The 24,755-nt window shown below is 49.2% G+C and overlaps 1 protein-coding gene across 1 annotated transcript in view; it reads right to left on the reverse strand.

Moving 5' to 3' along the window:
• ACTR3 (actin related protein 3) overlaps positions 1–24,755 on the reverse strand; it is a 431,810-nt gene that overhangs the window by 59,279 nt on the left and 347,776 nt on the right. The window contains exon 10 of the mRNA XM_078682010.1: positions 4,785–4,910. Coding sequence (XP_078538136.1) covers positions 4,785–4,910 — 126 coding nt within the window. The remainder of the gene's footprint in view (positions 1–4,784; positions 4,911–24,755) is intronic.

Consider the following 24,755-nt stretch of genomic DNA (forward strand, 5'->3'; position numbering starts at 1 on the left):
GTCCCTCGACCTCCGTCCGGACCGGGACCTCTCATGGCGCAGGGCCGACTGCCGGAGTTCGAGTCGCTTACGGGACCGCTCCTGTCTAGCTTTCGAAGTGAGGGCCCGGCAGTCGGAACAGGCCTTGTCGTCGTGGTCGACGCCGAGACAGTGGAGACACAGACGGTGAGGGTCCGTTACCAACATCAGTCGGTCGCAATCCTCACAGGGCTTGAAACCAGGCATCCCTACCGGCACCGAATCGGAGTCGAAGACTCGAAAAATGAGATCAAAAGATCAAAAAAGATTTAGTCAAAAAGTGACTAAGGTACCACTTTTTCCGGATCTGCGCTGCTGGCGCGGAAAAAAGAAGAACTGACGTCAGCACGCGGAGGCGGCATCTAAGTACTCCGACGACGTCATCACGGCGCCCACAACGCAGACGACGGACGCGGAGCCGCAGACGCCTACCGACGCGCAAGGGTACTGCTACGCAAAAATTTCCAGATCCAGTCTGACGCCTGGGGATATTCTAAGGTAAGGAATCTAATACTAACGTGTCTCTTTCAGATAGAGTTGCTTGATGTCAAAAAGGGCCCAGCCAGGCGTGGCTCAACAGGCCGTCGATAAGAGTCCAAGGACCCAACATGCAAAATTGTTCTGGTGCTCAGAACGCAGAAGTGACTACACGATCAAGATAATACCGCTGAGTTAGGAGGAGATCTATAGACAAACAGAAGGGAGCCCAAAACTATCTCAAACCACAGCGCGAGAGAGTACATCTGAACCGGTCAGCAAAAAGAAAAAACCTAGCATTGAATCGATGCCCATGCACAGTATCACCAAAAGGAGGAGTCACAGAGCCTTGTGACTCGAAAAACTTCTTTGAACACAAACGTGCAATCATCCAAGCCCAGCACTAGATGGCAGACTTCTGCTTAGCATGTGCATCTACAGCCACGCATGTCTAGAACATAATTTTCCTGTAGTCAGACATACCTACATTACAAATGGCCAATCTTCATAAATAAAATGTATGCATATTCCTCTCTGCTAGTCTGAAGAGCTGAAGTGTGTCATTTAATACACCGTAGAGTGGAAAAGTGAACTGCTAACTTTGGATGGTGGCACCTAAACAAGGGCTATTATAGTGCATTCTGAGAAAAGGACAAAAGATTCACTCATCAGAAACTGTAGTGATAGGAATTATTAACCCTGGAGGCACAACTCTGGAGGTACACTGGGACTGAAATGTGAACAAGGGGCCCTGAATTCATCCCAGTTTCTGTATTCTCTGACCTCAGAGTTATGATGTGATTCAGCACACGGTTGGGCGACACCAGCCAAATCAAGAGACAATGAGAAAGACTCGAGTGTTCCAAGATTGGGACTTTTTGCCTTTAAGTTCACACCCCATTATTCTGAACAAGTCAGTCAGCCACCTGGAGCCCTTTATCACCGAGGCTGGTCCTTTGACCTCCTTCACATCCCAACTCTCTCATCCCCAAAGGAAAAACACATTGATAAGGTTGGTATAACTCCAAGGTCTTAAGATACACATATTGTAAGAAATTGTCAAACAATAGCTCTAAACCAGAAGAGTAAAACATATCTTCCTTCCATTCTCCTATGAAAAGGGGGTTATTTCACTCGTTTTCAGATTAGCACTGTGCAACTCTGCTAGATCAACACAACCAATAATAAAATTAAAGGTTTGTGCCTTAAGAAAAAGAATGGAGATGTGTGGCAGGTGGATTGTGATCCTACATTTTATAGAACAGTATTCACAATCTGTTAATAATCACTACTGACATTCATGTGAACAGTATACATATCGTACTAGCTCCTAGCTATTCCAAACAAGAACTGTATAGTGCTACACTATGGGTTTGTTTCACTGTTTTCAGGTTAATCCTATTTTTACCAAACTCATAGCTCTGGCTGAACAATGAAATTGTGACTGAAACGGTAATAACTGTGGTGTATCCAGACTTAAGTTAACACCACATCCTTTAAGCTAAAACACATGGTTAGCTGGGACCACCTGCAGTCTCACTTCTGATAATGCAAGACTGTCTACATGACTGTTAGACCTGGCATCTTTTGGCACGTTTCCCCTGTCTTAATGCTTTCTGACCTCCTGTTTTTGATGGTATGCTGTACTTAGTTTGTGCAGGTTTAGTGTCTGAGCACTTTTTCACTGCTATTCAGTGCTACACTTCAAGTGCTCCTACTGGAAATTGGGTTAGGATTGTTTGTCCATGATTGGCATATTTGATTTACTGATACGTCTCTAGTAAAGTGCACAGGTGTGCCCAGGGCCTGTAAATCAAATGCTACTAGTTGGCCTGCAGCACTGGTTCTGCTACCCACACAAGTAGCCTTTCAAATGTTTCTCAAACCTGCCACTGCAGTGTTTGCATGCACAGTTTTTAACTGTGATTTCAACCTGGCAAGTGCACCCATTTGCCAGGCCCTAACCATCCCTTTTCTTACATGCAAGTCCTCTAAAGTGGGCCCTAGGTACCCCCATGGGCAAGGTGCAGTGTATGGGAATGGTAGTACATGCAGTGGTGTGTTTTACATGTCCTGATCGCGAAATACAGTGCAATTCGTTTTTCACTATAGAAGCCTATCTCTTCCATAGACTATCATTGGGGCTGCTTTGTAACATCTTACAAGTGTAACTTTTCATATGAAGTGAGAGATTTGGAGTTTAGATTCCCTGATTTCAGAACTTAAAATTACATCTTTTGTGGAAGTTGGCTTTTAAATTGTGTTTGAAAATGACACTTTTATAAAGTGGGCATTTTCTTGCTTAGCCATCCTGTGCCTCTGCCTGCCTGTGGAATCAAAGTCTGGTTTTAGATTGAAAGGGGCTTGTTTGTGCATTCACTCCAGATACTCCCACAAAGGGAGCTGACGTGTGCCCTGGATATGATGAGGAGCCATCAAGGGCTAGAGTGGTGGGTGGAGTTGTCGCTAGCACCTGAAATAGGCTGTTTCTGCCCTGTAAAATGCGGCCTCCACCACCTGTAGTGTTGCTGGACCAGGGAGGCCAAAACTGGTTTTGCGGAGTAAGAGACTTTCTGAACAAAGACTTCAAAGGGAAAAAAGAAGAAGAGCTGAATAAGCTGTCAGGAGGAACTACCACTTTACTGTGTTGGCTTGCAGTGGCTGTTTCTGTCTTGGGCAGTGAAATGACAGCACTGAACTTTCTGCAACTTTTTCCCCCGAGGTTATCCAAGGACTTGAAGTAGCCCTTGCCTCCTATTGGAAGTCTCAGGAACATCCAAGACTTCAGGTTCATCTGCCAATAGCACTGGGAACTGTGTTTTGTGCTGCAACAGAAGAAAAACTACAATGCCATCTACGTCGCAGCTGCCGCTTCCGTGAACTTGAAAGCATGCCCACAGCATCGCCCCACTTCACAACGCAATCCTGGCCTCACCAACGTACTCAATCCGCTGCTTGTACCGTGACCAGTGGGCACCGCACCTCTCACCGATGACTATGCTCCACGCTGACAGACGCCGATGCCTGCACCGTGGCCCGTGGATACGCTCATGAAGCATCGCTCTGTCCCACACCACAACCCTGGTCCACCGACATCGGCGCCATCGATTCCAGCATCAAGTGACGCCGCTGCTTGCACTGCGGCCACCGCATGTTGCATTGTCCATCGCAGCCCTGACGCCACTGCCGCCAGCGCTTCTGATTTCAACCTTATGAGTTCAATCTGCAACATGCGTGACTTCAAGGGCCTGACGATGCTTGCATCGACCTCCACAACAGACGCCTAATGATGATGCCTCTGTTCGGAGCTCACTGCAAGGTCCACAACTAATGCATTTCCAAGGTACTATTTGCGGGTCTTCCCGACACTGTAGCTGGCCAGCCACCTCGTAGTCAGCCTGAACTGTTGGATTCGTCAATGACTCCATGATAAACCCAGACGCATGCCAACAACTTAAAGGAACTGTCTTTTAAGTCTATTTTTGCAATATTCACATTTGTATTACTGTATGTTGGATTTCTAATGTTTTGGTGTCGTTTGACAAAGATAAATATTGGCTATTTTTCTAAAAACAGTTGTGGTGTCCTTTGGTAGTGTTTTCATTGGATTGCTGTGTATTATGTGCAAACACTTTACATATTGCGTCAGAGAAGCCTGACAGCTCATGCCAAGCTACCAAAGGGGGTGAGCAGAGGTTATTTTAGAAGTGTAACTTCCATATCCTGACTAGAAGGAAGGGTTCCTACTTGGACAGGGTACAAACCTGCTAACCAGAGACCCCCAATTTGTAACCGTGACTATTAATGAATTAAATAGCCCAACACACTCCAATGACAATTTAGAGAAGGCCTGCTAAGCCAGAGGTTCTCGACCTAGTGCATGTGCTGACATTTTTCTTTTTCTTGCTGTCAAGCTAGAAGGGGAATGAAGACTCAAGCTACAGACTGCCTGTGGCTGTTGTGGTCATAAATGACTTCACTTATAAAGTGGTACCGGATCACAGTAATGAAATTTTCAATCACCTAATATGAGAAGATCAAAATGGATATCTATGGATACCTAGCATATCCTATGTTGATATACAGCAGCATACATTTATATTTAATGTGTACTACATTTTCAGATAGTCTTCAAGTGCCAATTGTTTGAATTGCATATTCACAAGGGGTTAGTTGAGAAATACCTACACCAACTAAAAGAAAAATTCAAATCAACAGATGACTAAGATGTTATTTTACTTGGTTAGGGTTTTAATATAAACAGGGTTTACGAAGATAAAAAAACCAACCTTAAGTTTGCCTCCACTGAGCTCCTCACTCAGTTTCAATCTGGCATCTACTGTCCTCTTCAAATCTCGCTGCAAACGGCGACCAAAGTCCCTGAACATGGTTGAACCTCCAGAAAGAACAATATTCTGTACAGAAAATGAAAACACAGTATTTACTCATCAATATTAAAGTACTTGCATCTGCATAATTTGCAAGTGAAGTAGTTAGACCATTTAAAAAAAATATATATATATATTTTCACACCAACCAAAGACCGGTACATACAATATACAGTCACTGTGAGAAATATCCATTGGAATGTGGACATGCCTTTCACATAGCGCCATTCCCCTCTTGGCAAAATGGGGGTCTATGCTAAGAATAATCATTATACATTTCCTGGAAATAATAAAAGGTCAAATTATGCGTCAGGTGCAAGCCAACAATGAGCAGGGAGCAGGAGACTGAGAAACCCAGAACATGCCCCCCAAGGGGGAGAAGCCAGCACCTCCGCAGTCAACTGGGCCATTAGTGCCCGTCAGTCCCTCCGGAGTTCCACCGTTTGTGAGATACAGATGTCCCCTCTGTATCGATTTAATTTCCCCCCCACTTCTGATTCCATTTTTTGGGGGCAGCCTCTACTCTTGAATACTGATTTTTTCGCTATCCTGGCCATATCCATGTCTTTTGCCCAGTCAGCCAGGCGTGGGACCGTGGCCACCCCCCATTGTTGTGCAATATTCCGTTTTGCTATAATGAAACCCATGGAGGCCCATGTCTGTTCAGCCTGCGTGAGATCGGACGCCCCCCCATATGTTCAGTAGGCACAAATGTGGTGATAGCTCCAGGTATTTACCTCCCGCTCTGCCAAGTTGACGGGCAATTTTCACCCAATAGTCGTGTATGTGTGGGCAGTCCCATAGAATATGGAAAAAGTGCCCTCCTGATTCCAGTGTCGGAGGCAGAGGGGATCAGGACGTCTACCCAGCCGGAACAGGAGTTTGGCGTAAAAATATGCCCGATGAAGGATCTTGAGTTGGAGCAGGCACATAGGCACAGCTATTTCTCGGGGGAGAGGCTAAAACGTCCTGCCACATGTCATCCTCTATATCCCCCAGATCCCCCTCCTCCCTAAGTTTCAACATCGGGTCGGGGCAATTGTTGATCAATTTCTTGTAAGTGAGCGAGATGGCCTTACAGTCCATGGGGTCCAGCAACAGGCGGTCCTCCAGAGGGGACGAATAAGGGAGTGGACTGTCCCGAGGCAGGGCTGAGGATACCGCGTGAGTAATCTGTAGGTACCTGAATGTCTCCGCTGGAGCAAGGTGATATTTAGCTTGGAGCTCCGGGAACGATGCCAGCCTCCCCTGAACCCAGATATCCCTGATCGTGGAGATTCCAATCAAGTCCCACTTGTCAAACCCAGGGCAGGTGCTGAGATGACCTAAGATTTCAGGCTCCCACAGGGGAGTAGCCTTAGTCAGGCAACCACGCCATCCCAACCTCTTAGTGACTGTGAGAAAGTGGCTCTATATATACTGGACTAGAATGAAGTACAGTGTGTATAGAGTCCACCAACCCCAGAGGTATAACAGAGGTTAAAGTCAGAACTGATCTTACTCTCCAAAGTGGTAGCTTGGTAGAGCAGTAAGTCAGTACCAGAGGACAGTGTAAAGCATTTGTCGTACACAGTCAGCAAAAGGTTTCACACACTCAAGGATTGAACACCAGGCCAATGGTTTTTATATCCACAGATATAGTTGTTTTATTTGTAGAACCAACAGTTATAAAAATATACTTTTCTGGTTAGGAGTACTCATGTAAATACTTTGCAACGGGGCAATAAAGATTGTGCGCACAATGATTACAGTATTGATAGTAAGCAACACAGTCCTGAAACACACTTTAGCATTGAGCTCAATGGGTTTTCCACATACAAGTACAGTTGATTACTTTATAGATTACTTTAGTAGTTCCAGGACTAGCTCCTAGATTCAGTCCTGGGGTCTAAGCTGAAACCAGATTAGCAAAAACGTTTTAGTTACTGTAGTGAATTTTCATGAATATAAAGTGTTTTTAAAAGTTCACACATAAACTTTTCAATGTAAATCTCACAATGTTATTCAATGGGAGGAAATTCAAGTTGCAGGTGAAGTACGATTGCGTTACTTTTGTAACCCAGCACTGGTCTCTTAGGGCCAGCTCTGGGGGCTTAACTCAAAACATGCAGGTCATTGCGTTTCAGTATTTCGTATGATTTTTAAAGAATATTTGCAGTTTTCAAAAGTTGACACTTAGAAGAAATTTCATAGAAAAGCAGACAATGGGTTCCTATGGAGAAAATACAGATTACTAGTAAACCCTCTAGGGTTCAGTACTGGACTGAAACGTACAGTAGTGGCTTCTCCCCTGAACCCAGGTGAGTACTTCGGAATTCGGACTTTGGCTGATTTTATAGGAATATTTTCAGTTTTCAAAACTTCACACTTAGAAAATTTTCGAGTCAAAATGAGTCAATGTTATCCAATTGAAGGTAAGTGAATTACCGGTTTCCAGGTGAGTATATGATTGTTGAAGATAAGGTTCTAGGCATAGACTCAGGGGTCCCCCAAGGTCAGGTTAGTACAGTTAGATCAGTCCCAGCGGCACAGGGGCAGCCAGGTGCAGAGGTAGGTAGGCCCAATGATCTCCAATGAGGGAAGGGGGGCCTTCGGTTGGTGGCTGCTGGCTAGCAGGCCACGCGGCTCTGGGAGCTGGGCTCCTGGTCACTTGCTCAGGGCAAGGGCGGAAGAAGGATAGAACAAAAAGGTCACAGCCAGCGGCACTCGGGCGGCTGGGTGCAGGGTGCTTTTGAGCCGTCGGGCCCTCAATGTTATCCAATGAGGATCTTGAAAAGGGAAAAAAGGCTGCAGGCTCGGGGACGGAGACTCTCCAGGGGCGACCAGCACTAGTTGGGATGTTGGAGCACAGGTAGGTACCCCACAGGGAGGCACAGGGGACTGTAGGGTGCCGGGTGCAGGGGTGTCTTTGGGTGTCGGAAAAGCTTACCCTCGGCTGGTCGCGGTTGGGGTGGCCCCTGGTTCTGAGTCTGCAGGCGTCGTCTGGTTAGTCGAGGTGGGTCTTTGGGCACTGGACTTCGGGTCCCAGTCGCCGGGGGGACGTCCTCGTGGTCTTAGTTCGGTTGGGCCCAGCCCGGGCTCGGCTGGTGCAGAGTGGGCTGGTCCGGAGCTTCCTGGCTGGCACCAGGTGGGTTGTTGCAGCAGAGCCTCTGCTGATGGGAGTCCCAATCTTCAAGAGGGTCAAGGCAGGGTGTCCCAAGGTTGCTGTCCGCAGGGGTCGCCGGGTTTAGGCAGGAGCAGGTTCCAGGATCAACAGGCCGGTAGGGCTGGGGCAAAGTTAGTTGTTGTCCTGTTAGCAGCTGCACGGCGGGTCGTCGTCTTCTTGATCTTCTTTCTTCTTCTTGGTATCGGAATCTGAGGAAGGAAGGTTCAGGGAGCACCTAAATACTACATTTAGGGGCGTTACAGGAAGGGCAAGGCCAGAGTCCAATGGGTCCCTGTCCTGGGGTGAGGACACCCCCTAGCCTGCTCATCTCCTGTGGGAGGAGGGCAGGAGCCTAGCTGGGATTTGGCAGGGCTCCCCATCTACAAGATGGCCGGAGCCCGGGGTCGTGCTTCACCTCGCCTCCTCCACCTGAGGGGTGGAGTTGGCAAAGGTTGGCACACCCTCCTTCCTGACGTAGTTTTTCCCGCCAGTCTTCCCGCCAGAGTGGGGGTAGAACGGGTGGGGGGCCAGTTGCTGGGTACAGCAAATGGTCTGGAGAAGCTCTCAGAAGCGGTATGCCTTTGAAGCTTCCCCTGTCCATCCTGGGGGAGGAGACATAGCACTTCGCCCAGGATGTGCATTGTTGCAGGCCCAGGAGAGCGGGGGCTCTCCACCAAGGGGTCCAGCAATGTGTCTGCTGTGTGGCAGCCTCTGCAGCCACTCAGCCCAGACATGGATTGTAGGTTCGGGTTTTGGAGGGCATCTCTAAGATGTCCTCTCGTGCATCTTACATTAAATCCCACACTGGTATCAGTGCAGGTTTAATGTGCTGAGAAGTTTGGTACCAAACTTGTCAGTCTTCAGTGCAGCCATTATGGTGCTGTGGAGTTCGTAATGACAACCTCCCAGCACCATATACTCTTAATGGCATCACTTCACTACAGTGCCCAGGAATGGCCCTGGGTACTGTAGGGGCACAGGGCTCATGCACCTGTGCCCTCACCTCTGGCATAGGGCACCCAGGTAGAGGGGTGACTGAAGTATGCCAGGGCAGTGGGGTCTGTGGGCATGGCACACATGGATGTGTGCCATGTCGACTCTTGTTTTAGTTCTGCACTTAGGCACTCAGCCTGCAAAGGCAGTGTGTGGGTGCCAGGGTACAGGGCCCCTGAGGGTGGCACAATAAGTGCTGCAGCCCTCAGGGGTTCTCTCAGGTCACCATGCCCTGGGTACCATTTACTAGGGGCAGGTGGCCAGAGATGCCAATTGGGTATTTTGTTTCAGCATAGCTTTTCTTTTTAGGGAAGGAACACAGGCCCTGGGTCCCTGATTGGCAGGGGCCCAGGGCACATTCAGTCAAAGCACATCAGGAGTTCAGAAAAAAAGTGGGGGCATACCAAGGCAAGAAAGATGGCACTTTCTCACAGGGACCTCAAGCCAAACCGCAACAGTGCGTGCCTTGGGACCTGTCAGATTAAGTTTGCGAGGGTTGGTGTATAATGCTCTGTTGTAACCGCCCCGTCCCAAGAGCCAGTGATCAGATTGGAAATGAGGCTCATCGTGGGACTCAAACACCCAACGGTTGACAACCACCAATTGGGATGCCTGGTAATACAGTATAAGATACGGTAAAGCGATGCCCCCATCGTACCAACCCATGGTAAGTTTTGTCATTGAGATACTCGGGGTGCGGTTCTCCCAGAGCAGTCCCCACAGTATTCCATCAATCAGAGAGAAATAAGAATCCGGGATCGGGATAGGTGTGTTCTGCAGAGCATAGAGAAAGAGCGGAAGCGCTAGCATTTTGAAAAGGGACGCACGGTCGAAAAGAGTTAACAGGAGAGAGCGCAATTCGCAATGTCAGAATTGAAGCGCTGAAGAGGTCCGAGAAAGTTGAGTTCGAAAAAGAGGTACGGGGCAGGAGTGACGAAAATGCCCAGGTACCGAAAGCCCTGAGGTAGTAAATCCCCGGGAATTCGCCGGGGGGGGGGGGGGGGGTTGGACTCAATAACTTATGCATCTGGGACTTAGACCAATTTATTTGATATCCACAGTGAGCACCTAATATGTGAAAGATGTGAACAACCCGACACAGAGACCAAGCAAGGAAGGCAAAGTATAAGAGGATGTCATCGGAGTACAGGGAGATGCGATCTTCATGAGATGCCGTCCACTTGAGTCCCGGTATCTCCAGATCACCTCGTACCCAGACAAGAGCGAAAAGCAGTGGGGACAGGGGGCAGCCTTATCTTGTGCCTCGAAGCGGGAAAGTGGGGGAGCAATGATTATTGACAACAACATGAGCAGGGAATATATACAGTAGCCGAATCCAACAAATGAGTTGGGGCCAAATCCAAACAGGCCAGAACGGCGAAAAGAAAATCCCATTCGATGGTATCAAATGCCATCGAGGCGTCAAACGATAAACGATAAAAGAATTGAGTCTCCCTCGATGGTGTGAAGCCTGCCAAGGGCCCAATGTACACAGCGCAAGTTCCAAGCCGTATTCCTCCCCGGCATGAACCCAGATTGATTGGGATGGACCAAGTCAGAGATAAAGTGGAGAAGACAGTCGGCAAGAAGTTTGGCCAGAATCTTAGCCTCAACTGTCAACAGGGATATGGGCCGATTGGATGTGCACTCTTCAAGAGGTTTGTTCGGCTTATGAATGACCACTATAGCGACATTGCGGATCTCTGCGGGTAGCACACCCGAATCCAAACATTCAGTTAGACCATTTTTTAATGTAAATATCAAATAAAAGATTCAAAGAAAATTACAAAAAATACACACTACCATGCATAGAAATGAACTTACAGCAAAAAAATTCAAGAATCATTGTAAAAGATCACTTTGAAGTAGCAAGTAAAATCTTTCCCAAACCCAGGTAAATCTTTTTCCCCCTACAAAGAGAGTCAATTAAAATGGGCAGTGCCATCAGTCAAGTTTAAACAACAGGAGCAATTATAGAGAGCCAATGCAGTGCTTCCATGAGGTTGACTGCGCTGTAGTGCAAATCCAAGTCTTACTATAAAAAGTGATTATTTAGAGCCGGACTAAATCTTAATAAATCAGAAATATTCTGGAGGAGTAAGGTACTTGCCGATAACAAAAACTTTGAAGTGTGTAGTGATAAAGACTTACATACTTGGCACACTCCTGCCATCTAGTGCTGGGCTCAAAATGTTATAACTTGCTTTTGATTGAAGAAGTTCTTTTTGTTCCAGATGACTCGCAATACCTTCCCTGAACTCAAAAGCATAGGGACACAGATTTCATCTTAGACTGTATTTTCTTCCCCACAGGTAAGAGTAAGATAGAAGGTGTGAAGCAGTATAGTGTCTGAATAATGTTCAAATAATATTTAAAAACTTAGAATGTCTCAGGGTGACAGATGCTTCAATTTCAGAAGTGTAGGGTGGGGTGTGTTGGGGGGCAGGGAGGGGTGGGGGGACCGTTGTCTCCCAATTGTGTTTGGCCTCGTTTGGGCCACTGTTTTATTTTTAATGACAGCTCAGTGAGTGCGCACAACAAGTCCACCGACATGAGACCTATCATACTACAAGCTGTACCCATACACCTGGGTCACGTGACAATACTTACCCTGAGATCCGGGCCCCTTGAGCTGGTCCGCACATGCACCACTGGATCACATGACGTCCACTCTTAATAGACCCCTCCACATTCTGTCATGGATCGTCAACGGCTTACTAGACCGTATAAAGCGAACCGCGGCTCTCCGCAGCACCCAATGCCAAGCACCAGACATTCTCTTTCTACAAGAAACGCACCTCATGGGGACACATTGTAACTTCCTTGCTAGATCTGGGTTTGACAGGATCTGGCACTCTGGTTTTGCTTGAGGCTCCCGGGGAGTGGCCATCCTGGTTCGTAGGGGTCTCCCTTTTGATCTGCTACAGGTGGAGTCTGATGCTCAGGGGTGCTACGTGGCCTTAACTGGTAAGATCGAGAGTCATCCTCTCAATCTCCTATGTGCATACATTCCCCCGTCACAATGTCCTATGCCCTCCAACGCCTCACACTATTGATCTCTAATTTCCCTCTGGGTCGGACGGTCATTGGGGGAAATTTCAATGCAGTTATTCATCCTTCTCATGACACAACAGGTACTCCCTCTGAGTCCCGCCTTGCTTCTGCCAAGCGCCTTTCCGATTGGTCCTCAGCCCTAGGTCTCTGCGACACCTGGAGGGTATGGAACCCCCGCCGGGAACAATACACTCACACTTCGGTGGCCCACCACACCCACTCCCGTATTGACTTGCACCTGTTGCAGGCCACCGGTTAGTGTCGGGGGTTGATATCCTTCCCCGAAGTATCTCCAACCACTACCGGTCTCCCTCCGGCTCGGGCGGGCCCCCGGGGGAACGCGCACGATCTGGCGGATGAATGCTTGGTTCCTGCAGGATGTGGGATTCGTTGAGACTCTCGGGCATGAGCTGCAGCAATATTGGGTGATCAATAAGGGTTCGGTTTCCTTTACGGGTACTGCATGGGAGGAGGGCAAGGCTACCATGCGGGGCATGGCTAGAGGCCTGGTTCACGCCAAACGCACTGCCCAGACCACCCATCTGATACAGCTCAAGACCCAGGCTGCACAACTGGAATCACCCCAGACCTCTGCCGCAGACGCTCGCTCCACCCGACAGCTTGCACTGCTCTGTGAGGAAATCTGCCAGATCTCTTTGGAATCGGCTATGGTCTTGTGGCATTCCTCGGTGGCACATTTATACGACTGGGGGGGGGGGGACACAAAAACGGGAAGGTACTCCATAACTTAGTCTCCTAACCCAAAGCCAGCCGCATAATTCCCAAGGTCCGTGATGCGGCCGGCACCCATCATCTCACTTTCCAAGCTATTGCACAAGCCTTAGCGGGCTATTACGCCAGATTGTATGCGGACCGGCCTCCCTGGCCGAAATTTTGACAGAGGCTAAGACTCAACTGACCTGTCTTCCCCAAGCAGTCTCGGAGACCATGGATCTCCCCTTTACCCCGGAAGAGATACACAGAGCCATTTCACTCTAGCACTCCGGTAAGACGCTGGGGCAGGATGGATATCCTCAGGAATATTATGAGACCTATCGCAACCTGTTGGTTCCTCACCTAGTCGACCTGTTCCACCACGTGGTGGAAGTGGGGTCCTTTCCCACATAGACCGATGTGGCCTCCATTGTGGTCCTTCCTAAAACACAGCCGCCTTCCCTCTCCTGGGCGGACTACCGCCCCATTTCCCTCATCAACACTGAGATGAAAATATTTACTACCGCCTTGGCCCAGCGCCTCTGCCCCCTCTTGCATGACTTGGTCCATCCCGACCAATGCGGCTTTATGCCCGCCCGTGGTACCCGGCACAGCATACGCCGTCTTCACCGCGCCCTCGCGCACCACCATCAGCTCATCCTATACTAGGCCCTGCTTTTCATTGATTTTGAAAAAGCCTTTGACTGTTGACTGGAGCGATCTGGACGATATGCCGGAGGCAATGGGATTTGGCTTCCCATTCAGGCGTTTCATCCGGATCTTTTATTCTAGTCCTAGAGCGCGGGTCCTAATTAACGGTGTACTCTGAGGCATTCCCCATCCAGAGGGGCACCCGCCTAGGCTGTCTGCTCTCGCCACTTTTATTCGTGTTAGCAATGGAGCCCCTGGCCACCCTCGTGTGCAACAATCCCTGTATCAAGGGTTGGGCTTGGGACCCTTGTCAAGTCGACAAGCTCACCCTTTATGGTGACAACGTCCTCCTTTTCTTAGCGGATCCTGAGGACTCAGGCCCCTGATGCGTAGAAGTCCTGTCCGCCTTTGAACGAGTTTCTGGCCTGCGGCTCAACCTGGCGAAATCCACTCTGGTCCCCTCCACCCACACCGTGTCTGTCTCGACTGGCAAACAAGTATTCCCCTGCGTAGACAGTCCAAGTATTTGGGTGTCTGGGTAACCTTGCTCCTCGAACTTGAGTTGTCCCACAACCGTACGCCCCTGGGCCAGGGCCAAGGCATAGCAATGGCACTTCCTCCTTCTTAATACCCTGGGCAGAAGTGCACTTAAAATAAAGGTTCTCCCTCGTTTTTTATATATTCTTCAAAACATAACCTTTCACCTTCCGGGGAGCTGGTTCCGCGAGATTGATGGGCTGCTTATCCTTTTTTTTGGAAGGGCGGTAGGCCTCGTATGGCCCTGGCTCAGTGTCGAATACCTCCCTATGATGGGGGTATGGGTGTGACCAACCTTCACCTTTATTACTTTGCCACAAGACTTATTGTGGTAAACAACTGGTTCACCGGCGGCTGGTCCGATACAGCGTACCAGGTCGAGCTCCAGTTGATGGACTTTCCACAACTCTAGGCCTACTTGTACAGGGCCCCCATACTGTGAGGCCTTCCCCCTATCAATAGGACTGTCCTACTGGCTTGGGGCACTGCATTGCGCCACACGAAATGGGATGGACAGCTTTCCCAACAAACACCCCTGTGGCATGGTACCTGGCTGAATGAGACTTCAACCCTCTGGGAATTTCATCAATGGGACCACATTGGGATCTCGCTTCTCGGGAACGTCTGGGTCAGGGACCATACCAGGGCCTTCACTGATTTACAACAGCGCTACTCCCTCCATGCCTCCCAGTTATACAAATACCTGCAGCTTAGGCACGCCCTCAATGCACACATTACTTCTCCCACTTCCCTCCCTGAATTCAGACCCCTTGAGGCCCAAGTGATGATGGGGAACTGGGTAAGGGTGGGGTGTCGCGGATCTACTGCTCTCTAGTGAACAATGGCCCGAGACCCTAGACTCACTGCGCGCCCGCTGGGAGGTGTGGCTGGGCCTCTTAGAGGATGCGGACTGGCAGGAAGCTCTCATGGCCCCCAAGACCTTGACGACCTCTTCCTAACTACGCCTCATTCAACTTTATTACTTGCATATGGCATATCTAACCCCTGCGCGTTTATACAAAGCCCGACTGCGACCCTCCCAGACTGTACAAAATGCGATCACGCCCAAGCTGAATTTTACCATATGGTCTGGCAATTCCCCGCCATCACGTAATTCTGGGCGGGAGTGGAACTTGAGCTTACAAAGAACCTGGGGTGGGTCGTTCCCCATGACCCAATACGTCTGCTTTTGGGTGTGTTCGATGGCCTGGGTGGCTCTCGGGCCAACAAGTGATTTCATGCGACTGCTGTGGCGGTAGCGAAACATGACTTTGCAGCGCTTTGGTCTCAGGCCAGGCCTCCTACTGTACGGAGGTGGAGGCGGGGGGTGGACTGGTGGTGTGGGACCCATGAGGCCCGGGGCTGAACTGTTCAGAAAGATCTGGGGTAAACGGTTCAATCTTTTGTCTTAATTCTTGGGTGTGTTTCATGTACTGTACTCAACTTACTCGTGTAGTTAACCTGAAACCCGATAATCCGGTCTGTCACCAGCCTTACTGTTATAGATTACCGAAATAATGTGCCTGATTGTGCTGTCAATGCAATTATGTGGTTCCCTATAAATGCCAATAAACTTGATTATCTAAAAACAAAAAAACTTAGGTCACAGGTGTTATGCATACTTGTATTCAGTTTTAGGGAGGGCAGGGTCCACAGAGCAGTGCTTCCTAAACATTTTATAACCACGGCCAAAATTTTAGCATATAACTTTTGCGACCCACCTAGCTTTAACATGAAGTGGGCGTTTTTTTAAATGTAACCAAACTATCGTGTGGTAGCGCACTGTCATTTACAGGTAGAATATTTTCCACTGGAACGGCCACTAAATTTGCAGACGTACAGTTTTACTGATAAAACCATTGAACGCCAATAATATGTGGAATTCTAGTTTCAGTGAATATTTATCATGGTTCAAGACAAAGTACAGTGTCTATTTGTTTTGGTCCTATTAAAATCTTTGCTTAAATCACACTTCAGAATTCCCCCTCAAAAATGCAGCTTGGTTCAATTTTTCTTTTCCAGCTGCTCAACGTGTACAGTTGGTTTACAGGTATTTACTTTGTTGTGCGTTGGAAAAGGAGTAGTTTGTCCTGTAAATCCAGTTCTGTAGTAGGGGTATCTCTGTTATAGTCATAATCTAGTGAATAGTCCCGTCCATGTGCGTGGACCCCGGAGCAATCAAAAATAATCTCTTAAGGTGTCGAAAAATGCAGAACTGCACAGACACTTAAGAGAGAATTTAAAGACCGATAATGCAGCCTATATCCACAGGCTACACTGTCCAGTACTTCAACTAGAAATTCCACCAAAAATCCACAAACAGCAAAGCCTGTCCAGACTTCCCTTGCTTTAACAGCAAACACCCTCTGGAATGATAGAGAGGAAGACATGGACAGACAAGCCCCATAGGCTGCCATTATGTGGCTCAAAACAGGATACTGTGCCTAAGAGAACCTTACAGAACTTCACAGTATCCCAGAATGCACTGCAGGTCCCTTCTACTTTCAGTTCCTTTTGAAGGCGTAACACGCCAGACCTGTAGCATTCCTTACATGAATATCTCTCTCCACCGGGGAGGAGGGCGGGCGCTTATGACTATAACAGATATACCCCTACTACAGAACTGGAGTTACAGGACAGAAACTACTCCTTCTGTAGTAGGGGATATCTGTGTATAGTCATAATCTAGTGAATAAAATGGCAAGCCCATCCCCACACCAAAGCGGCGGTGGAGAAAAGAGAAATAACACCACTACTGTGCGAACAGATTTCGCAGCGAAGCCTGCCCAACCTGAGCGTCTGCCCTGGCATCAGTGTCCAGGCAGTAATGCTTAGCAAAGGTATGGACCGACTTCCAAGTGGCCGCCTTGCAGATTTCTGCAATTGGAACATTACGGAGCAAAGCAGTCGTGGCAGCTTTGCCCCTGGTGGAATGAGCCTTGGGTTTACCCCCTAAGGTCTTACCAGCTTTTTGGTAACAACTGTATACAGGACACAATCCACCTAGAAATGGACTGTTTAAAGGTAGCAAGACCTGTCCTGACTGATCCATAATTGATAAACAATTGGTCTGACCTACTAATATCCTTGGTTTTATCCAGATAAAATTTCAACACCCTCCTGACATCCAGGGAATGCAGGGACCTTTCCGCTGGAGAGGAAGGATTCTGAAAAAACGTAGGTAAAGTTATGGTCTGCTTAACATGAAAGTCAGATTTAACTTTAGGAAGAAATTTAGGGTGAGTACGCATAACAACCTTAGCAGCATGAAATACAGTATACGGTTCTTGACAACGCCTGAATTTCACTCACCCTGCGGGCCGATGTAATGGCCACGAGGAACGCCGCCTTCCAGGATAGGTGCTGCAACAAAGCCTTAGGAATAGGTTCAAAAGGCTCCTTCATCAATCTGGACAGCACCACATTCAATTCCCATGAAGGCGAAGGAAGCCGGACAGGAGGGAACACTTTCTTCAAGCCTTCCAAAAAGTCTTTGATCACAGGGATCTGAAAGAAGGAAGTCTGTGAAGGGCATTTCCTGTAGGCAGTCAAAGCAGCCAGATGAACCTTAATGGAATGGACATTAAGGCCAGACTGCGCCAGATGTAGAAGATATGGAAGGATGACATCTTCCTTACATGTCGTCGGGTCATAGTTCTTAGACTTGCACCAGATACAAAACCTCTTCCACTTATAAGCATAAGAAGTCCTAGTGGAAGGTAGCTTAGCCTCCTTCAGTATGTCCATGCAATCTTCTGGTAGATTCAGATGGCCATATTGCACTATCTCAGGAGCCATGCCGCCAAACTCAAAGACGAGAGGTTGGGGTGCAACATCTGCCCCCCGAACTTCGTGAGAAGGTCCGGCCTGCACGGCATCCGTATGTGAGGAAGGAGCGACCGGTGAAGCAGGTCTGTGAACCACCACTGCCTGGGCCATTCCGGGGCAATCAGGATCATCCGCGCCCTGGACTGGGACAGCTTGATGAGCACCGCCGGAATCAGGGGAATGGGTGGAAAAGCGTACAGAAAGCTGTTCGACCAGTTGATCCATAGCGCATTCCCCAGCGTCCCTGGTTGGTAGTACCTGGAGGCGAAGTCTTGGCATTTGCTGTTTTCGGCAGTGGCGAACAGATCTAAGTCTGGAGTCCCCCACCTTGCGAAGACTTCTCCTAGTACTTCGTCGTTTATGACCCATTCGTGGTTTTCCTGGATCAGTCTGCTCAGTGCGTCCACATGAACATTCTGCACACCTGGTAGATGGGTGGCCGTTATCGTCAGTCCTCTGGCCAGAAGCCAGTGCCAGATCGCCTGCGCCTCCTGCGACAGAGTGCGCGATCTGGACCCCCCCCTGCTTGTTGAGGTAATACATCGTGGTCGTATTGTCTGTCTGAACAAGCAAAGAGTTGAAGAAAGGCCTTCAGTGCCAAGTGAACAACTCTGAGTTCCAGGAAATTGATGTGGTACGTGGACTCCATCTGGGACCACGTCCCTTGAATCTGTAGGTCTCCGGAGTGCACCCCCCAGCCGTGGAGAGACTCATCCGTCACAATAGTCTGCGTGGGAATGTCCTTGTGGAAGGGAACCCCTCTCAGGAGATTCTCCGCTGAACACCACCACTTCAGAGACTGAAGAGCATGCAGAGACAGTCATATCTTGTCGTCCCAAGATCCTTTCCTCTGATCCTCCAAGCACTCCTGCAATGGTCTCATGTGCAGCCGTGCGTGTGGCGTGAGGAAGATACAAGAGGCCATCAACCCCAGTAGAGAAGACACCGTCCTCACTGTTGTAGATGGAGCAGTCATAAGAGCATGAGCCTTCCGAAGGAGTGATAATCGTCTCTCCTCCGAAGGAGACACGCCTGCTGACAGCGTATTGATGGAGGCTTCCAAGTACTGTATGCACTGGACCGGAGTCGGGACAGACTTGGACATGTTGATGTGCAACCCCAACTTGTTCAAGAGAACGCACGTCTTCCGGAAGTGCGCTTGAGCTTCCGAGAAGGAGGAAGCCTTGATCAACCAATCGTCCAGGTAGACAAACACCTTGTTCTTCCTTAGGTGTGCGGCTACCACTGTCATGCACTTCGAGAATGTCCTGGGCGCAGACTTCAATCCGAATGGCAGTACTGTGTACTGATAATGATTGGCGCCGACTTGGAATCGCAGGAACTTCCTGTGTTTGTGTGCAATGGGCACATGGAAGTATGCATCCTGTAGATCTATGGCACACAGCCAGTCTCCCTGTTGCAGCCGAGGATAAATCTGATGCAACGACAGCATGCAAAACTTCTCTCTGCGAATCCACTTATTTGCTTGTCGCAAATCCAGAATGGGCCTGAACTCGTTCTTGTCCTTCTTGCGGACCAGAAAGAACCGGGAGTACAGACCTCTTCCTCTTTGAGACAGGGGTACATCTTCTATCGCCCTTTTCCTTAACAGGATATCGGCCTCCGCCTGGAGCTCGCGCAGTTGAAACTGCGAGCTGACCGGTGGAATTGATGGAGGCGGGCTGGTGAACCGAAGACTGTATCCATTGCAAACAATATTCAGCACCCACTTGTCCTGAGTAATTTTTCTCCACTCTGCCAGAAAAAATTGAAAGCTTCCCCCCACCGGAGCGGGTTACGGATGTAGGGGAAGTGACCGCTCAGGGTCGAGACCCGGCCGCGCCCTTGTTCGCTGTAGAGGACTGCTGACCTCCTCTACCCTTCTGGCGTTTCTGGAAGGGCCCCCGGAACTGCTGCTGTTGTCCCGAAGCCTGTCCTCGCCCCTGCGCCCCGAACCGTCTCTGGAACGGGCGGTAGGCTTTCTTTTCTTTGGGCTTCTCCAAGCCCACAGCCGTCAGAGTCTCTGCCTCCGCCTTCATGCGGGCCATCTCATCATCCGCATGTTTTCCGAACAGGGTCTCCCCCGAGAAGGGCAGATTAGCCACTCGCTGCTCGGCCTCCGGCTTGAGTGATGTGAGCCTGAGCCAAGCATGGCGTCGCTGGTTGATCCCATGACAGTAACCATGGGCCGCCAACAGGGAACCATCCGCAGCCGCGCTGATAACCTGGTTCGAAACCAGCATCCCTTCCTTCAGGATTTCCAGGAAATCCTCCCTCTTGTCTCGTGGCAGGAGTTCCGTGAACTGCTGGAGAGATTCCCACAGGAACGATCATACCGTCCCAGCAGAGCCGTATCGCTAGCGGTCTTCATGGCCGTAGCTGCCGTCCCACAAGCCTCCCTGCCATTAGAGTCGATCCATCGGCTCTCCTTATCCGGAGGCACGGTAGAAGACAGAGGTAGAATGTTGTTTTCTGGCTGCCGTCACTATAACGGAGTCCAGAACCGGGTCAGACCTTAGAAAAGCCGGGTTGGAGTCCGGAGCCCTATACTTCTTCAGCAGACGGGATGGAGCAGCTCTAGTCACTGCAGGCGTAAGGAACAGCTCCTCCGCTGGCTCTACCAAGCCTGGCACGAGCGGTAGTAGAGGGCGAGACAAATGTTTCTTGTGAAGTGTCTCAAAGATCACGGACGTCGTAGGAGTGGGAGCCGTCACCGTGATTCCCAATTTCGCTGCACCCCTCAGGAGAACATCCTGGAACGTGCTGATGTCATTCACGGGAGACACCCTAGTCCCGGGGGAGTCCGACAAGGTCGGGGAGTAGGACCTTGTCCTGGAAGAGCCGGTGCGGGACCGTCATCCGCGCCTCCTGTGGCGCCGTCTTGACCTCGTAGAGGATCTGTGACGACTGCGCGACCTCCCTCTCTGTCCGGAGCGGGATCGCGACCTCCGTGGCTTTGGTCGCCCTGCCGGTTCCACCGGGACAGGAGACTGTGGCTTGGGTGGTCCCCTCGGCCGAGGGGTCCCCTTCGGAGGAGTCGGGTACCTGGACAGGGAAACCGACCTCGGATGAAGCGGGGGAGGCTTGTCAACCGGCGGCTGAGGCTGGGGCCGAGGTGGTAGAGGTGGAAGAGGAGGCGGGGTAGGAACCCGCGGAGGAAGTACTCTCGGCAAAGGAGGTGGAGGAGGAGGTGTCACTGTCCCCGGCTTAGGAGGGGTATACACAACGGAGTACACCAAGCCCGGTGACCCACCCTCCTTATCAGGCTGGGATGGGGGAGTCTCTCCTAGGCACTTGACGCCTGCCAGACTGACTCCTGGCGCCCAAACTCCTTCTGCGCCATTCCTGCGTCGAAGAATGGTGACCCGACGGCGAGCGTCGGCCCCTCGACGCCGAACTGCGCTTCCTCGACGGCAAACGCCTGTCCCTTGACGGCGAACGCTTCCGCCTCGACGGCGTCCTGTGCCTCAACGGTGATCTCTTCCTCGACGGCGATCTCTTGCGCCTCGACGGCGATCGCCCTCTCGACGCCGAGGATCCCCTCGACGACTACCTCCTTTACGCCGAAGGCGAACGGCAGTGTCACCACGACGGCGAGCGCCGACGCCGGGCCACCCGTCGACGTAGAGTCCTCGATGACGAAACCGTCACTGGTGATCTCGACGGCGGTCTGTTCAGATCCCTAGACGCCGCTTCGACCCAGAGCCCTGGGGAGACGGGGAACAGACTGTAGTCATCCCTCTCGACGCTGTAGTCGGTGCAATCAACGCCGACGGAGAATGGGGATGCTTGCTGGACTTCCTGCCTCTGGGGAGCCCCCAGAGGCCTCAGCACTGGCAGATGGAACCTGCCCAGACCCACCTCGTGCTTGCAGTCTTCTCTCCTCCATGCCTTGGAGCCTGATCTTCTTTCTGTCTCTGAGGGTCCTGGTGGTAAATCCCTGGCAAATCTCAAACTCATCAGGGTTATGAGAGGAGGGAAGGCAGAGGATACACACTTCATGTGGATCAGTCTTGGCCTTCTTCCTGGAACACTCCGGGCATTTGTCAAATAATGCTGGCATATTCGACAAAAAGACTGCACCAAAAGCACACCAAAGAAGAAATAACCAAAGTACTTTGAACAAAGCACCCAAAATACAAAAGTGTTAAATCACAAAAACAAATCCCAAAAGGGAGAGCTCAATGCTCCAGGGTCCTGCTAGCAGGAGCCGGAAAAAAGAACTGAAAGTAGAAGGGACCTGCAGTGCATTCTGGGATACTGTGAAGTTCTGGAAGGTTCTCTTAAAGGCACAGTATCCTGTTTTGAGCCACATAATGGCAGCCTATGTGGCTTGTCTGTCCAGGTCTTTCTATCATTCCAGAGGGTTTTTGCTGTTAAAGCAAGGGAAATCTGGACAGGCTTTGCGGTTTGTGGATTTTTGGTGGAATTTCTAGTTGAAGTACTGGACAGTGTAGCCTGTGGATATAGGCTGCATTATCTGTCTTTAAATTCTTTTAAGTGTCTGTGCAGTTCTGCATTTTTCGACACCTTAAGAGATTATTTTTGATTGCTCCGGGGTCCACGCACATGGGCGGGACTATTCACTAGATTATGACTATACACAGAGATCCCCTACTACAGAAAATGGCATTCTACAACCTTTTCTTTCACACTCCCAGTACCCTAGAAAGATCGTCACATAATTCACCTAACTTTTCTTTCGCTGCAAAGTGAGAGGAGTTTGTAAACACCAATTTCCACGTTAAAAAACATAGACAGCCCTTTGTGAGATGAAATTGCCTGACTGTTGAACCCAGTCTCTACAATGCACCAAATGTGACAAGATAAAGAATTTAAAAGCATCTTTATTTATTGGTTGTACTTTCGTGACCCACCAAAAGTCAGGCACGACCCACAGTTTGGGAAACACTAATTTAGAGTATTGAAAGCAGATTTTTAGAGGTACCTTCATTCGTTCACAGTACGTGCAGCTGTAAATCAAATGCAATGCACAGACTGAACAGCAGTACCCATTCCTTGAAGTGGTGGCTTCAAAACAGAAGTGGGAGACATGTTAAAAAATGTTTTAAGAACCATGTGTGGTCTGATCATGCTTGAAAGTTCATATGGCAATGTTTTGTGAGCATGTGTATAGTTTATCAAGTTGTAAGCTTTGCCAATGTCTGAAAATAAAATGTGTCCTAGGACAACCAAGGAGGGTCCCATTTACATGTGGAATTAACCCTGGGTATTGCCAGCCTAAGCACAACACATTTAAATGTATTTTACAATCCCACCTGGCTATCCCAGACCAGGCTGGCTTTCAAAATGGCTGCAAGTCACTGACTGCACTAGGAAGTAATGGCAACAAGGACGGTCACATTCCAAGACAAATACTGTACTGGGCACAAATTAAAGGGCTCAGAGAGGTCCTGTAAGCCTAGGCAGGACAATTTTAAGGGCTCATGAAGGCACATGTGGTAATGTAGGAGGAATTACCCCTTTTCACCCTTCAATAAGTGCCTAAACTGGTACTCAGAAAATAGTTTTGGCAATACTTGTTTTATAAATGCGGAATAACTGCCGCTTTGTAGGTGTAAATAAATGTTTTACTGTGGATGTACATTTGAACTATTACAATGAATTAATTCTCTATTTAATAGTGAAATATGCTTGTGTTGCCTAGCTTCCTTCAAAATGTATATGCATTTATATAGGGTTTGCAAACTAATCAACTTAAAACATCTCAGGTTTGAATTCTCAAGATTCAGCCACTTGGAATTCGAATGCAGTAAATGCCCCTTGTATCGCCGGAGTAGGGCTGGATGTGGTAGCAGTTTAAGGTGGTGAATGTACATATGAGAAGCCAAAAAAACATGTACGTCTCACACAGGCTGGTTCAATGAGAATGAGTGCCATATGCATTTTCCTTATTTCATATGGGATCAGCAGTAGCAGAGGAAAAGTGCAGGCAAATATCCCTAACCAGGTGATCCACAGGGCATTGTCCACAGTGGGTATGGATACATGGAAGTGAAGTTTTGTAATTTAAAGTTTTTGACTGTTTGTGTGCCCCACCATTAGAAGTAGTTATTTAGCACCTTTGGATTGATCTCCCACTCATGTGTTTGCTGATGAGTCATGATGAGATCTCCAAAGTTGCTCTCCACTCCTCAGACATTCTACCAGCAAATGTTTAAAGTAGCATATAGCCTAATGAATATGCTACTTACCAGTATGCATCTGTTCTTGGCATGTAGGGCTGCGGACATTCATATCTGTGCATAGATCGCCGCCTAGTGTTGGGTCCGGATGATTGCACATTGTTGTCCTGGAAGAGTCTTCGAAGTATCACGAGATAGGTGGCTCCTCCCCTGGACTACAGTGCGCATGGGCATCGACTCCATCCACAGATTGTTTTTAGCCATTGTGGCAAAGATGGAGTGTAACAGTGTAAGCGATGGCCATGCTAAGAGTAAGTGTTACAAAAGTCTGCAGCCGCTACAGGCGCCGGGGAGGAGGGCGGGCGATATGAATGTCAGGAGCCCTACATGCCAAGAACAGATGCATACTGGTAAGTAGCATATTCAGTTCGAGGCATGTGGGCTGCTGAATTCATATCTGTAGCATAGAATACATAGCAGTCCCTCCATTAACGGGGGCCGCCTGTGCCAGCAGCAGAATTGGAAAAAGTGTTTTAAGAACAGCCTGCCCTACAGCTGCTTGCTGTTTGGAGTGCACATCCACACAGTAATGTTTGGTAAATGTGTGTGGTGTAGACCATGTGGCTGCTCTACAAATATCTTCCAAAGGGATATTACCAAGGAAAGCCATAGAGGCCCCCAACTTGCGAGTGGAGTGGGCTCTGGGAGGGACCGTCAAAGTGGGCTTAGCCTTGTGATAGCAAATCTGAATGCACTTGACGATCCACCTGGCTATACCTGCTTTGGAAATGGGGTTGCCTTTGT

Source organism: Lissotriton helveticus, chromosome 3_1 (assembly GCF_964261635.1).
Source record: "Lissotriton helveticus chromosome 3_1, aLisHel1.1, whole genome shotgun sequence".
Taxonomy (NCBI): domain Eukaryota; kingdom Metazoa; phylum Chordata; class Amphibia; order Caudata; family Salamandridae; genus Lissotriton; species Lissotriton helveticus.